Source organism: Pelecanus crispus, chromosome 5 (genome assembly GCF_030463565.1).
Source record: "Pelecanus crispus isolate bPelCri1 chromosome 5, bPelCri1.pri, whole genome shotgun sequence".
In the NCBI taxonomy this organism is placed as follows: Eukaryota; Metazoa; Chordata; class Aves; order Pelecaniformes; family Pelecanidae; genus Pelecanus; species Pelecanus crispus.
In genome coordinates, this window is record NC_134647.1 from 13,947,986 (window position 1) to 13,964,236 (window position 16,251).

A 16,251-nucleotide genomic window follows, 5' to 3' on the forward strand; every position below is an offset into this window, starting at 1 on the left:
CAACTGTGTATTTGACAGAATATATCCACCTAGGTAACAAACTTATTTATACTGGGTAGTGCCTGACTGGCCACTAATCACGCTGTACTACATGCTATACAAAGGCTTAACTGAGACTCTTCCCATCCTAGAAAGCTTTCAACCCAAAGATCAAATCCTAAAGATAGCACAGGCTTAGTTACAGTCCTGAGATTCAGGAACTTGGAAATCTGCTTTACTCCCAGAGCTGTATTTAAGCACCTGTACATGCGAGTGCAATTATATACAGGTAGGTTGTACTCACCAGTTTTATCGCTGAAGGAGTGACTATAACCTGTGAGTACACACACTCTCTGTGATTTAGACCCTGGCCTGGTCAGTGCTTCCACACATCTGCTCACTCTCATACGGCCTGAATTCAACTGTTATTCAGAAAAACCAGCAGCATTCTAGCTAGAATTAGAATTTAGCGTTGGCCTAAAGGAAGGCTTTGATGCAAATAAACCACTGAGGCAGGCAGAAAGAGGACATTTCAGCTCAGGACACTGCTTTATCATGCAACCCTTTCTGTTTAGCACACAGGGCTGCTCCTTAGTCCTAAGGTTACCTGCAACATCTCAGCTCCTCGCATTGCCCCAGCAGACTTTATTAGCAGCAGGTGCCAAGAACCAAGTACTCTGCTAGAGTTCCCATACCAACAGTAATGATCCATCAGAGAACTCAACACCATTTCCCTTGAGAAAGTTCCAAGTATTATTACATAGCATCCTTCCTCAAGGTTGCTCATTAGCCCTTTTCTTCTCAAAGACCTGTTCACCCATGGTTATTAACTTGAGCTTTTTCCTTTGAGTATAAACAAGAAAGTGTTTTGCTTCTTATGATACCAACTTTAGGAAGCTGGAAGACTAGAAAGCTGTTATCTGGTGCAGAGCATGGACCAGTGCCATAGTTTGGGGTACAGAGCGCAAGGTGTGGAAGCACCAGAAAGCAGAATTCCCAGTATTTCATTTCCACCTGGTGGTACCAATAAGGGTTCCTTTGTGAGGGGTAGATGTGGTTTTGGCCTCTTAATCTGTCTAGAGGTAAGCATGGGCTGATACTCGCAGCACAGTTGGGAGAATAAGCTAGCCTAGCAGCACTATCTATTCTATACATTTAGTGAGTGTGCATTTTTTCATGTCTGCACATTCAAGCTTACATATAGAATTCAATCCTCACAGTTTAGACAGAGCTGCAATTTGATCACTGCATCTAGCAAAGGGGACTTCTGTGCAAGACTGAGCAGATTTCTCTCATCAGAATTCATCCTACAGACATTTGCTCCTGTTAGTTACAAGACTCTTTAGTAGTAAACTACAGGATAAAATTTGAACTCCTAGCTGCAGTTCTTCAGGTTGTGAAATATAACTTCAAATGAGGAAAAAAAAATAAGACTAGGCAAACACCTTTTCTTGTCTAACACAGTATCACTTACCAATGGCATTTGGATAAAATCGGTAATATTCATCAGTACACTAGCACCACTATAAACTTTTGGCGAGCTGTTATTAAGCGGGCTTGTCTCAATGAAGGCAAAAGCAACACACACTTGCAGATGGGGTGGGGAGTCTGTATTAGCTAGTGTTTCACTGCTTTCTATTTCTTTGCAGGACCCTTTCACTGGCATGACTACTACAGGTAGAAAGTGGAATTCTTAATCAGTAAAAACAGAATCAGACACATGAAAATGATAAATATTGCTTTATTAAATTACTTTTATACTCCTACAAAGAAATTTTCTGATTTCTGTTACAGAATTAAATGAAGGAAATTCATTGCTGTCTCTGCAGTTATCTAAATTTAGATACAAAAAGGTTGTAAAAAGACCAGCCTATTCAAGTTACATAAAAAAGGGCAGAGAATAGACAAGTTCCCTTAGGAATCTTGAGGCTCAGAAATATAAAGTCCTATAATACAATGAAATTAAGAATTCAGCAATGTGGTGAACAATTGTAAACTGTAACTGCATTAGTGGACCACATTATTCAGCAGTTTCCTTAAAGTTACGAACTGTGAACTGAACAAAAAGTGTAGCTGACACAGCAGACCTCATTTAGTTGTTCTCCCTTTCACTCCCTCAAGTAAAAGTTGCGAGATCAGCATTCAGCATTTAAATGATAGGAAGGAAACTTGCCTCCATAAATATCAGGAATTTCTCCATTCCATAACTATTTATATAAAGTAACTAGCTGGTACAAATCAGTTTCAAGTAAAACAGGTGGCTGAGGCAAAAATAATCAAAATCAGATCATACACAATTTTACTGTAAATACAGTAATTTGCAAGATAAACACATAACCATAGCACTGACAGTATATCAATGCTGCTGTATTATAGACATGATGTGTCAGTAGAAAATTAGGATGTCTATTATCAAAATCGAGGACATTCATTCCAGTCTCTGGTAATCTAATCTTAGTGCAAAACAGATGCTAAGACATATTTAGCAAAAAAGGTGATACATTTAAGGCCAAAAATTTGTTCAGTCATCACTATCGCTTCCAGATTCACTCAGCTGCAAGTCATTTCCTAGAAGAGAGAGAGTCATCATATTAGTCATTTTCAAGGAAATACTTTTCTTCTTTCAAGATATTCCCTTCCCCAATTAAAGGCTTACAAAAACTAATACTAAACAGGGGGGCTGGACTAGATGATCTTTAAGGGTCCCTTCTAAGCTGAACTATTCTATGATAAGAGAATAAATAGGTGTAGAACCAAACTCCCCAGTGACAGAACCTTAGAGAGATCACTTCTCTACAATTTTAAAATCTTGTCAAGGAAGCCATTAGCTTATTAGCCTCAAGTGCATTTATTTGATATCACCAGATCACAAAAGACAGCACCTAGCTATCTTTGCCACCCACATTTTCATGCTTCATAAATGGGAAAACTGCTGGTGAATGCAGTTTTGTGAAAAATGAATTGGTTTTCTTTGAAACACATGTGAATGCTACTCAGCTGTGCTTGAAAACAAAGTGGTGTCTCAATCAAGAAGAGAGCTCTTTGATGTACCATTTAAAGATGTATCAGTGACCTGCTATTTCAAACAGGTTTTGGAACAAGTGAACAAACAAAACATCAAAAGAAATTGTACACAGCACTTTAATTTGGTGGCTATATATATTTCAAAATGGGGAAGTAAGAAGAAAGACTACATTGTGCTTGCAATGGATGTCCATAAGCTTAGGGGGTGGGAGGGAAAGAATCTTTCTAGGATGACAGGTAACTAACAAAAAATACAGCAGCATGCTATACAGAATCTACATCATATCTAGCAACTTCCCACATATTTTTAAGAATTTGTTCCAACTAGTATGCTTTTATTCACACTTCCCTTGCCAAACAGCCATTAAAAAAAAGGGGGGGGGGAAGAGGGAATACATCTAAGGCTGTGCAGAAATTGCCAAAAAGCAAAGGAAGGGGAAAAAAAAAAAAAAATCACTGAAACTGAGTAGGCACACTCTTTTCACATGTCCTTTCCTCAGCTGCAGCACCCTTCACAGATCACTTGCAGATAGGTAAAAAAGTAACCTCAAGAGGATAAACCCAACAAGACACTCAGATTGGATTTTTTGTTATCAGGCACATCGCTTCTGCTAGAACATTGAAGTCTAACATGGCTGCATTTAGCCTTCCTTTGTTTTCCACTATGTCATCACTAAAGCTTAGAAAGTGGTACATGATTCTCTGCAACAAAACCGAAAATACTTTATATAAGACAATAGTGAAGATGACTGTTTCCAGCAATCTGTAAAGTACTACTGTAGACAAATTTTTTCCAATCCTCTACATAGAGACAACATTTACAGCCATATTATTTTAATATAAATTAAAAAAGCCATTTTGAAAGAACAAAATCAAGTAATTTGTCAATAATTATTCAGGACAACATATTATCCTGAGAAATAATATTTCAAGGCAGAGAATGGCATTAGGAAATTAAACTAATGCATTTATCACTCAAAGGAAAACTTACAGTGAATTCTTAGAAGTCCCAGCCCTGTTATGCACTACCTACTTTAGGAGAGGACTGGGAGTACGAACAAGAAGATAACCTTCCAAATAGTGATTCTGTAGCCTTCAAAAGTTATTTCAACATACTTAATAGAAATTACACAAACCCTGTAACACCAGCCAAAAATACCAGTGCTTGTGAAAACCAGCAGATGGGAAAAGCAAGAACTCCAAGTTCCAGAATCAGAAATAATGCATTAGGTTTTACTTCAGGGAAAGCTTTCTGTCCCTTTTTTACAACTCTACCTCCAAAAAACACCTTCGGAGTGAGGGTGAAACAACACAGACTAGAGTTGGTAGTTTTCAGATGGGTTTGGTGCAAGAAAGGAAAGTTCATTTAACTAGGACTCTGAAAAAACATCTAGACTCTACTGTACTTAGGAGGCAGCAATAAAGTGGGGAAACTGTTGATTTCAGTTTTCACAGTGCCAATTGCTTATTAGCAATATTAACTGGGGAAATAGATTGCACTGCAAGTTATGACATTTCCTAAACTTTTAAATCAGTGACTATAATACATTCAACTGAATTCTTGCAAGCTACAGGGGACAGGGAAACTCGCAGGAGTGACCTGTGTTTCTCACATCTTAGTGGTCACACCAAACTAATACAAGGGCAAATTATTTCATGACTAGCTGCTTGTACCAGCACCAAGTATCAAAAGAAGTGAAATTGTGCTGAATACTGTGTACATAACACAAGGGCCCAGAATAGCCAATCTATGCTGGATTTTCTTTGGAAAGTTACTTTATTTAACATAACTCTTGTTTAAACAAGAAGTAGACATAAAGCAACATATGATCAAATATTTATGAAGAACAGATTCATTAGTGCCACCATTTAAAAACTTTGTTTTAAGGCAAGTTGTGAGCCTATATAATCAGCTTCTGAAGGCAGAAAGGGGAAGAAGCAGTACTTTGGGAGTGAGGGGCAGTCTTGAGCCCCAGATTCCTGAAGAGGTAGTTCATGTGTATCTGACAGAAGTATTTGGTTACCATGCTCTAGACACCACCTCCTGTGATTTCCAAGTTCCACAAAACCTCAGCTGTATGATTTCTACATGCAAGATGAAACTCTGCCCTCTAAGCCTTCCCCCAGCCTTCTGCCTGCACACAGCAAGCCAAAAGAAAACTTCACTAATTACCCAGTATGGCCCTGATTTTACAGAGGTGCATAAAACTAGTCACGCATATAAGTGGTCAAACCTCAAAACAGGATTAGACAAGCAAACAGCTTGTGCTGACATTTGTTGATTCAATTATTTTATTTTTGTAGAACATTGAGATGGAAGAAATGACTGTACAGGACCCCGACTGAGAACTCTTGCTATTCAAGCTAGAACCATGTGCTATCCATTTAGTTTCTCCAGGTTTCATTCTCCTGCCAAATTCCCTCAGCGAGGGAGCTAGAGAAACACATTCTCCTTGAAAGTAACTTTTTTGATCTTTGTCTAGTTGAAGTGTATTTTAAGTGTTAACCGTACTGGAAGTTGGGGACAGAATCATTTTAAGCAGTAAATAGATCTGTAACCAGAACAGAAGTCACTGAGATTAAGCTAAAGACCTAGGCGAGCTCAGCTAGTCAAGCCTAAGGCTTGGTGTTACAGACAGGCGTTCTACCTGTCAATGTGGTTCTCAAGCACCACCAAGCCACCAACTTCCCCGTAATAGTTTTGATGTTGTCATGTTTTAAGCAGCGTTTTCTCACTATGACTGTTGGAACTGGTGGACTTGGCCACCTGTATTTGTAAGGGTATTTCTCTGTGGAAGCTTTGTCAGCTGGGATTCTGTCACTGGGGATAGAGCTTAATCACATTTGCCTAACAGTTGTATTTAACGCGTGAAGAATGGGAAATCCCATTTGTGAATAAGGGCTGAAATAAATGGCACACTCTAAAGTTACGCAAATTATAAACACGAAGACATTGTTCTTTACAGCAACAGTAAAATGAAAGCAGCATCTAGTCCTTTGCGCACAAAGTCACAGGACTTTTCAGTCTGATCTTATCTGTTAATGCAGTACATAATTAAATATCTGTGCTGGTTATTTAAGTATTCAAATACTAGCTACAAAAAAACCCTGTTCATGTTATCCACTGAGTACTGAAATAAAAGTAGATCTGCCAGAGTCTAAAATTTCAGTATAACAAGTTTACATATAAATGATAAACCTTAAAGATCTTAGGCTGCAAACCAGGGTTGATGGGAATTTCTTCAAACTGTGAGCCTGCACCTAATTACAAATGTAATAATTTTCAAAGAATCACCATAGCTGAATACTCACTTCTATATCTGAATACTCCTGCTATTTAGGTAGCAAACTTAAGATTCTCTACCTAGCGGGGTTTTTTTTCTCTGTCCAAACTCTCCTTTTTTGAATACACTGAGCATTCAATTCCAGGCTGTGCAGCAACCACTTCTTGAAGATGATCACAGCTACTCTTCAAGTTACATTTTTAGTTGCCTGAATGGGTGGAATAAGATAGTATCACCTGAATGCAAGTCGCCTCCTTCTTTATACACAAAGGACAGTTTTGCCGTGCTGTCCAGTCGAACAGTGCCATGAAAAATAGTAACTGAAGTAGCTAAGAATACACCATCTCTTCTGTAATTCGGAGTATTGCCAGTATCGTATCTTTCCCATAGTTCTACCCAAGAAATTATAAGCATATGTTTTGGGAGTGCTCTGTTAGTTCAAGTATTTTCAATACAAAATTACTGTTCTCCAGTCCCAATGTATATAACTGGGAGGAAGCCAGAAGAACTTAGGAAATATTTTCAACTGCATCAGCTTGAATTTAATATATCTGGGAACCTTCTAGCCCAGTGTCTAATTCAGACCACTGCTGAACAATCAAACCCTAGCATCACTTCCCACAGTTTTAATTATAACAGAGACATACTTAAAAACAATATGGTTTCCTTTCAGAATCTTGATGTCTGGAATTGTGCACTAAGAAAAGAACAGCCTTTGTACTTACGTAGTGTATTCATCATATGACCACTGCTCTCTTGGGATCTGTTATGACTGGCATCTTTGTCAGGGACAGCCTGTTGTGGTATGGCAGACACAGTAGGCTGTGCCTGCAAATACGGCATTGATAGAGGAAGAGAGGGCTTCGTTTCCTCGTCTTCAGAATCACTAGAACTGTTTTCGCTACTTGATGAGGAGGATGAAGAACTTTTAGAGTCAGATGAGCTGTCAGAGCTACTCAGCTGGTCCATGATACTGGCTTCTGCTTTTAGCTCTGCAAACAATACGATTTGTTTCTTAGTTAACATTCATCATAATTGAAATGTAAGGAGGAAGAAAAATAATAAAAAAGAAAAAGCAACGACAGAAGTCAGGTACATGCATTATAGCAACTAAAAAAACCCAAACAAAACCAAACCCACCAAAACTCTCCAGAACAAAGAAAAGGGCACAAGCAAGCATCCAGCTTGTCATGTGGTTTTCTTCTCTCGTAGCTTAGGCACTTTCTCCCTTTCAAGCCAAGCGTTAGAACAAGGGTGACTGTGAACCCAAAATGCTAGCCCCACATTCCACAGGGTAGCGCATCTCACGTAGACTTTAATTTCTGCAACTAGCAAGTCTTCTGTGTTTTCCTTAGCACCCCTGAAGATGCCTTTCACTGACTAAAAAACTGTAGTTACAAATCGCACAGATAAGTTAGCTGTAAGATGTCTGCAGCTGCACACAAAATGCCTCCCAGCAGTTCAGCATTGCAATCAATACATTTGTTTGGCCTACGTGACATTTTGCTCAAAACCAGGTTAAGCATGAAGAATATCCAAAGGAACCATCCACAGTTTACTATTAGGAAGATTTCACCAAATCCTTGTTCTCTTTATAGATTTGGGGGTGGGGAAAAAAGCTAGAATGACACAAGGTAGACAAGAAATACTGGAAATTAACAGATCAAACTGACTCAACCAACTTGCATTCTTGATGAAATAACTCACCTGACTACAATAATATTTAGGAGAGTATGACTGGATAGATCATGCTGCACAGTATGCATTTTTGATATATACTAGCCAAAGTCCAACACACAGAAGAAGTTAAGTTTTGCAAAAACAGGGGTCCTGCTGAAGCGAGAAGTCTGAAACAGACCACTGAATCGTGGTGGATGGAGATTTTGTAGTGACTTGAGGAGTTACCCAGAATGCAGAAGTTAATCATTATACAAGATTATAACTACCCAGACATTTGTTAAGATGGTCTTACAAGCACTTGGAATACTTCAGGAACAGCTTTGATATAGCAGACATAAAAAGCAGGTAGGAGAGTGGCTCATCTCACTTCAAATTTACCCAATACAGAAGAACGGGTTGAAGATGAAAGTCACCAAGATGCAAGATGGCTCAGAGCTTAATCAAGAGAAGAAGGGAGAACAAAAGAATAAGCTTCAACACAAACTTCCATGAAGCCTTCTGATTCTGAGTGGCCTTTGATAACTCTGAAGGAAAGGTACTTAGGCCAGTCAGCCTTATCAAAGGCCAGTGTAAAGGAAAATGATGTTCAGGAAAAAAAATCGCACCTGAAATAGTGTGGCTATGACTACAAGGACAAACTAACCCAGTGCCAGGGAAGAACAGAAAGTACAATAAAAGACCATACTGGCTGACTCAAACATAAGGAAAGGGGCTGGAGGGGGGAGGGAAATGGAAGCATCCTGCTGTTACTAAGAACATGTATAAGAGAAAGCTTAAGGACAGAAAAGAACACAGAAAAGTTCAGGCAAAAATTAGGATGCAGCTAGCAGAACGATGAAGAAGTAATTTAAAAATTAATTCTAAAGAAAGGCCAAAGAAACAACGGATCTGCCACACATCTGGAGCTGTAAGCTAACTGAAAGATACCACTGAAGTCCTATGCACTTAATTCCACTTCCTCCATGCTCTCATCAACATCTAATAAGAGAAAAACTTTAAGTGAAAGGCTAACAGTTAATACCAAAACCTGAGGAATATGATCTCTGCCTTGAATTTTGATGTAACTGAATCTGACAGAATTTAAATTAAGTATTTTCAAACAGTGAAGGAAGGGCTGTGCATATACTAGAGGACAAAGGTAGAGCGATCTTCCCCCCACCCAAGAAAACAAAGTTAGTAACAAGTTCAAGGTAGTGTACTTAAGCAGAAATAGTCGGTTACACAACCATGGGATGAAGAACGATTAAGTAGGCAACACTTCTGAAGAGTCTGTGAGTTACAGTGGATCACGACGCACAGTTCTACCACAACGTGCTGTTACGGAAATGACAAGCATTACAGTGGGACATGATACTATTTGGTCTTTGCGTATAAAGGTGAATAGTGCCTGTAAGACAGTCTTCTTGCTCAACTCAGCACTGCTAAAACCTTAGCTGAAACAGTAAATGTATTTAGGCACTATATTTCAGGAAGTTTTTGGACTCGTCGTAAGATAGCTAAAGGAGTGACAATGAGTCAGGGATCTAGAAAACTTAACTTCTAAGGAAAGATTGAACCAGCTGGCATTGTTTTGCATAAAGAATGGGAAAGACATAGCAGCTTCTGAGTACATGAAGGGCTGCTCAAAAGTAGCAATCTGGTCTATACTTGCATGATAAATATGAAAGTCGTAATGGGCTTACTGTCAGATTATTTATTACGAAGAACCTGAACAGTAAGGAGAGCAAAGCCCTGGAATGGATTGCCAGAGAGAACACAGGATCTGTCACTGGAAGGCTGTAAGAACAGGTTAAAAAATTATGTCAGAAATCTGACCTTAGGACAGAAGCATGGACTAGATGACTTTAAAAGGTCCCTACCATCCCTATTTGTCAATTATTCTGCATTCTTTAGTAGTACTCAAAATTGGACTGGTACTACACAAGAGTTTGATACATGTGGTGGTTTGGTGGTGTTGGGTTGATGATTGGACAGATGATCTTAGAGGTCCTTTCCAATCTTAATGATTCCTAGTTTTTACTTTCATTAAAATAATCCAGCCACCAAGCCAGAAAACATGAAATTGCTACTCTATCCTTAATTGGTTTAGTGGTGGACTTGGTAATGTTATGTTAATGGTTGGACTGGATGATCTTAAAGGTCTTTTCCAACCTAAACGATTCTATGATTCTATGTTGGCAGCCACTTTGGTGACTTGCAATGTTTGACACCACCGCTCCCCCCAAAACAGCAGACCACCAAGAAAAAGCATCGTTTTATTCCATGTGTTCAAGTACTCCTTCCTCTTTGCAAGCTTAGATGTATTCTAGTACTGTTCTGTAGTATAGATTTCTGGTCAGAGTTGAAAACCAAAACGGGGAAAAAACAAACAAAAAAAACAAAACACCCACCCTTCATAATGACACATCTGAAAAAAAAAAAAAAAATCTGTTTAAAGGAATTCAGAACATCTTGGGAGACAGATGTCAATTCCAGTCAATGAAACTGCCACCTGCCAGCATTTCTGTAGCAAGTAATTACCACCTGCCATCTTCCTTGTCCTCCAAAAGGAAATAAGGCCTCTTAAGTGAAATATGAGTGTTGCACCAAACCAGAGTCTCTCAAAAATGCAGTACATAGCCCTGTTCAAGGGTTGATTTATGCAGGTTTTTAAGCCGTCTTTTTCATTGGAACCTCATCTTTCACAGGTCTTATCTGGTAATTTAAAATGTGTTTTAAGTTGTAAAGCACTGTGACCTATAGGTTTGCTGAGTGCAGAGAAAGAATGAGGAGCAGTGTCAAAACAGAAGTGACTCAGTTGGTTCCAGTACAACCAACTAGATACTTGAGTGGAAGACAGAATCGAGGAGAGAGAGCAGCGAGACCCATGGCATTATTAAGCCTAATGGTTCATCTGATTTATTTTTTTTTTTTAACCTTAGCAAGTTTCAAATATTGCTTTGTTACCACTTGAACCAGAGCAGTCATTTCCATATAAGGGTAAAGTGCTTACATAATCAGCTCCTAGCATGAATCTCAAACTAAAAAAAACCCAAAAAACCCAACAAAACAAAACATACCACACCCCACACAAATAAAAAACACCTTGGCTCTTAAAAACTAGCTGCTAATGAAGAGCAAAGTTTCTGAAACTTATGTGACAGTGGAGCTTACCTCGTTCAATATCATCCATAGGAGAAGATGGAAACATCTTTTCTTTTGGTGGAGAATTTTTAACATTGTTTGGAACCTTAGTTGCATTTCGCATTTGCTGCTGTTGCTGCTCTATGCGAGATTGAACTTTACTGCTTCCTTCAGCTCTGTGTGTAAAAGCAAAAGATTTTTAATTACTCTAGAAGACAAGATGCAAGGAAGAAGGCAAGAATACAGGGGATACAGTACCTTAAGTTATAGAATTATTTGTCATGCCTTTCTAAAAAGCATCATTAGATTTCAAGGTATGTTATTATACTGGCATATAATTGTACATAGATATATTAAAATTGTTTTTTAATACAGTGCCAATAACTTTTTAACCCTTTGCTGGTTGATTTGTTTTTATACCTGGCTACCCAGGATCACTCAGTAATAATTCTGCTGGAAATTACTTATATGGACTCAGCAGCAGAAAAAAAAAAAAAAAAAAAAAAAGAGAAAAACATTAATGAAACATGTCTCAGAATTTATCTTTTTTAATTTTCTCATTTAGAAGTCAGAAGACAGTAGCAAGCTACTTCCCAAACAGATTTTTTTTTCCCCGTCTAAGCTCATCAGAAAATAGTTACCATCTCTTTCAACAATGTGACAGTTTTTAGTTAAAAAAACCGACCAAACATTCCTATTTCTTCTGCCAGTCAAGACTTGAAAGCTATGAAGTCAGTGTGCTGAGAAGCAGGCTTTTCACTCTACTGAACAAGGCCAGGTACTTTCTAAAAATAATGTGTTGCTAAAAATAGTAATGGGTAGTTAGGTATCTCAATTTAGAGTCATTAACAAATCGATTTTCACAATGACTAAAGCACAGTTGTTTCTCCTGTAAATCACCCACCTGGTTTTTTTCACAGTGATGTTGCTACTCAGTTTCTCTAGGCGACATTCTCCAGTGTCATGGTTGATGATTAAGATACATTCTTTTAGGTAAGGCTTCTTTGAGCCCTTGAACACAGTCACTGGTGGAGTTGAGCCCTATTAAATCAGAAATCCAGTAAGTGTTACTACTGTAGTCTTTTTTTTTTTTCTTCTTAGAAACAGCAATCCATCACAGTGATGACAAGTTCACTATAAGTGATCATTTCTAGCTTTTAAAAATGTTATCGGTTAATTCAAATTAGATTCACAGTAGTCATGACCAAAAGCAGCTGGTGGCTGACTGGAATGGGATTTCACCCAGCTTAGCTTAGTTTGAAACTGATTAAATGCTTATTTCCCAATGAGCACATGCTCACTGTAGGACTCCTTTTACCAAAAGGGGTTTCAGTTACTGTATCAGGAGAGCAGTAAAGCATGGCAGGTAGTAAATTTTCCCTTTCCAGTCTTTCCTGCTTTAGAACTGCACTAGAGCTGTAAATACCAAGAGGCAACTTGCACTGCCAACATCGACATGTAACTTTTCTGTGTACGCAACACTTCTGGGTCATCCTACAGCATACTTCCAAGGCAGTGAATACACTTAAAGTTACAGTGCAGCTGTTTAACCTTCAGGTCTTCTGTAATTTTATGTTCTTAGAGCAATTGTTTTTCTATGCTAAAAATGACACAAGCAGCTCTGAAAGAGCACTGAAACTTCATATCCTTCTAAACTCAGTATATACTTAGGACAGCAAAATAAATCATTCCCTTCGGTCCGCCACTCTTCAGCCACCCCACTCACCTCAATATTTGGCAGTGTTATTGTCACCTGTTCACCTTTGCCAACTTCAAGGTCTCCTTCACAGGACATATCAATAGATGCAGGCTTAAAGTCATCTAAATACAAAACCAAACTGGATTATTTACAGGCTTTTCAGGAATCTTATAAATGTAGACACCTTTTAATTGCAGTTGAAGGCTATTAAGTTAAAGCCTTTTTTGCTAGTCTGTCATCTACCATTCCCCTGAGCAGATCATCTGTGAGTCACTAGAATTCAGACTCAAGATGGTTGTCTCAAGATTCAGTGTAAGCATTAACACCTTCCAGTTAAAATTAGAAAAATGCTTTTAGGTTTTAGTGGTTCAAGAGGCTGAACGAGCTGTGTTATATTTCAAAAGATAAATCCTCACATAATTACTTTCAAAAAAAAAATCAACAAATAGTTCTCAAGAATGTCATTCCCAAACATGGGAGATGTAGACAAGTCACTGAAAATGCAGATAACAGCATCAATCCTCAAATCCATTTCTGATTTTACTATGACATGCATGTTAGAAGCTGACCAAAACTTGTGGTTTGGTATATTTATTTTTGTCAAAAGTGAAATTAGTTTGCAATTAAATATTTATTTCCTTTTTGTCTTTTTCAACATCTAAAGTATGGATTAAAATAAGTTTTAAACAAAAGAGGATATTGATTTCTGGTCCTTTTCAAAAATCCGAGACACTGAAAATGAGCACGTGTTCAGGCATCAGCACTACTGCTATGTAACATACCATCATATATAAAGTATTATTTCCACCACAAATGACTTGGGAAGGGCTACAGCTAAAAGGCCTGCCTGCACAGATCTAGAGAGACAGGATGGCATCAAGAGGCTCTGCAAGGCACGTGGTAACAGATGCGGGTTTGAACCCGTGGTTCCAGCAAACTCAGGCGCAGGGCCAGTCTCGCACCCCGGGGACGTCCGGTGCCCTGCCTCGCACGCCGGGGAGAGGCACCCTCTCGCACCTGGAGAGGGGCACGGAGGGACCAGGTGCGTAAAGGGGACCCACTGGACGGCACGCTCCCTGGCCACAGCGTGGCACGCACTCCTTGCCTCGCAACCTGTCACGTCACCCACTGCTGCTCACAGGCGGCAGCGCTCTGTTACAGCTGGGGAGCTTCCCAGTTCAACAACACAGCCTGTAACCCACTGGCTAGGCGGCACAGACCACAGCTGGAAACCCTGGCTCCAGCTTGCACACCAACCGGGCAAGAAAACCGAGCTTCAAGAGCTGGTGGGCAGGACTATGCACACAGCAGAAGGCTTTGAGCTAAGATGCGAGTAACAGCCCCTGCTAACCTTGTTTACGGCAAAAACCCCACACGTCATCTTACAGGGATAAGCGTAAAAGAAGTCCAAAGTTTCTCATCGAATCAGAGAATGTTTGCTTTAATATATGGCCACTGGGTGGTTAATACTTTAGAAAATTAAGACACCGATTCTACTGTCCGTAAATGGACTTCTGATCTTAACTTTTAACCAGCAGAAGTCTTCCCCTTTACTTGTTTGTTAACAAAGACTTCAGGTGTCAGAGAAGGATATTTTTGCATGTGCGTTTGACAGAACTGATGAACATGCCAGGTTCTATGTCTCATTTGTTGGAAAGGGAGAGAGATTTCAAAACAGATTTCAGAATAAATCATCAAATTACAGGAGTCAGCAAGAAATCGTAAGAGGAGGAGGTACCATACGTGGGTTTTAGTTAGCTTTAAAATTAGGGTAAACTTCAAGTTATAGCATTTGTTTAAATCCATTTATAGCTTTTGCCCGCTCCCTCCTCTCCTCCCACAGTTGCAGACAAAACTACTAAGTGCTATTCCATTTGCTCACGGAAAGCACATTACCCATCTCACTGCACTGCGTGAAAGCATACGACGCATTCTCCAGACAACATACGCGAGACTGAATCTTGGGGATCGGTCTATAAATAATGAGACATCGAAACCAGAAGCAGCAGTCCTAAATTACCAGAACTCTAATCCTGAGAGCATTTGTTTCCTAGCTACCCTCAGAATCTTTGAGCACACAGCTCTCTAGATAGCAATTATGTACTCAGGGAGGGTATACCAGCTTTGTGATTAATACTGCCTTTAACCTTTGATTACTGAATTGTACTTCTAAAAACTAAGCGCAAGGAAAGAGGGCGAAGCCAGAGCTTCACCCCAATTCAGTTTTCAGCAGAACTGCATCGAGACACCGTTCTGGATGCAAAAAGGTGCAAAAAGTGAAGTTAGCGCGCAGAAAGCAGCGAGAGGCAGCGCTGGGGCGCAAGGGCTGTACGCCTCACCAGCGACCGGCTCTCGGGAGCGACAGAACCCCGGTCTGCACCGCATGGCTCCCCAAATCCCGGAGCAGCACCCCAGCCGTAGGGACTGCGTTCCCAGGTTGTGCCCCCAGGATCCCGGGAGGAAGGCAGGCAACTCATGTCGGCTTCCCGGGCCTTGCCTGCGCAGCTGACCGATACTCCGGCCGCCGGTACGACCTGCCTTACTCACCAGATAAAGCTCCTCCAGAAGGCAGCGCTTCGCTGCCTGCCCAAGCGGGGAGGCGGGGTGCGGGTGGAGGGGACCGAGCCCGGCCGCAGCGCAAAGAAACCCGGCGGTAATTTTGCCACGCTGCCCTTCTCCTCTCCTCACACCGACTCCCGCCCGGGCCTGCACCGACCCACCCTCCGCTCCCGCCCGCCGGGCCTGCGAGCGAGGCCAAGCCGCAGCCAGCGCTCCCGCCCCTCAGGGGACCGGTGGGCCCGGGGCGGGGTTCCTCCGCCCCGGGCCCACCGGTCCCCTGAGGGGCTGCCCCACATCCCCACGCTCACAGCGGACGGTGTGGAAGGCGCAGCGCGGTTGCTTCTCGAAGCTCTCGCCCAGCTTTAACACTCGCTCCTTGGGGTCGAAAAGCGACGGGACCGCTCCGTTCATCGCGCCGCCTCAGACCATGGCGAGCCCCGGCGGCCCCCGCCGCTGCTGCTGCCGCCGCCACCGCCGCCGCCGAACATCCCTCGCACCGCCCGGACACGCCCCCGCGCCCCCCCACAGGCGGCGGACACGCCCCCGCGCCGGGGTAGGCCCTGCCCACCCGGGCTCCCACTGGCCGTCGCCGTCGTCGCCCCGCCCCTTCAAGCTGCACGTCACGGGCAGCGTGAGCTTGGATTGGGCGGCGCAGGGGGCCCTCGGTAGATTTCCACGAGTGGGACAGGCGGAGGCGCCAGGCCGCACGCGGATATGCAAATGACACCCTCCTCCTTCAGGGGAGAGCTCTGGTTGGTGGAGAGCGGCCGCGACCACACAGCTTGGGGGGGGGGGGCGTGGGGGAGCGGTCGGGTTAGAGCCGGCGGGTTCGGTGTCCAGCTCCCCCCCCTCCCCCCCCCGCTCCGAAGTGGCGGAGCCCCTGCGCAGCGGTGAGAGGGGTCG

At 41.6% G+C, this 16,251-nt stretch overlaps 1 protein-coding gene across 2 annotated transcripts; it reads right to left on the reverse strand.

Annotated features, from left to right (window-relative positions):
• Nucleotides 1-1,723: 1,723 nt before the first annotated feature.
• Nucleotides 1,724-15,774, reverse strand: EAF2 (ELL associated factor 2). Of its 2 annotated transcripts, none has more exons than XM_075710826.1 (6): nt 15,657-15,774; nt 12,817-12,911; nt 11,995-12,131; nt 11,121-11,266; nt 7,013-7,279; nt 1,724-2,547 (listed from the first exon to the last, which is right to left on the reverse strand). In XM_075710826.1, the coding sequence occupies exons 1-6, from the start codon at nt 15,757-15,759 to the stop codon at nt 2,501-2,503; spliced, it is 795 nt and encodes a 264-aa protein (XP_075566941.1). In that variant the 5' UTR covers nt 15,760-15,774; the 3' UTR covers nt 1,724-2,500. The 2 variants fall into 2 exon arrangements, with proteins under 2 accessions (XP_075566941.1, XP_075566943.1); XM_075710828.1 differs by lacking the exon at nt 1,724-2,547 and adding an exon at nt 6,456-6,495.
• Between the last annotated feature and the right edge of the window lie 477 nt (nt 15,775-16,251).

Excerpts from the sequence above, each read along its gene's own strand:
- EAF2 (XM_075710826.1), bottom strand. The coding sequence starts at position 15,759 with ATGAACGGAGCGGTCCCGTCGCTTTTCGACCCCAAGGAGCGAGTGTTA. Across the intron at positions 12,132-12,816 it reads TAACACTGCCAAATATTGAG|GGCTCAACTCCACCAGTGAC; the intron begins GTGAGTGGGGTG and ends CTGATTTAATAG. Across the intron at positions 11,267-11,994 it reads ATCACTGTGAAAAAAACCAG|AGCTGAAGGAAGCAGTAAAG; the intron begins GTGGGTGATTTA and ends TTTTACACACAG.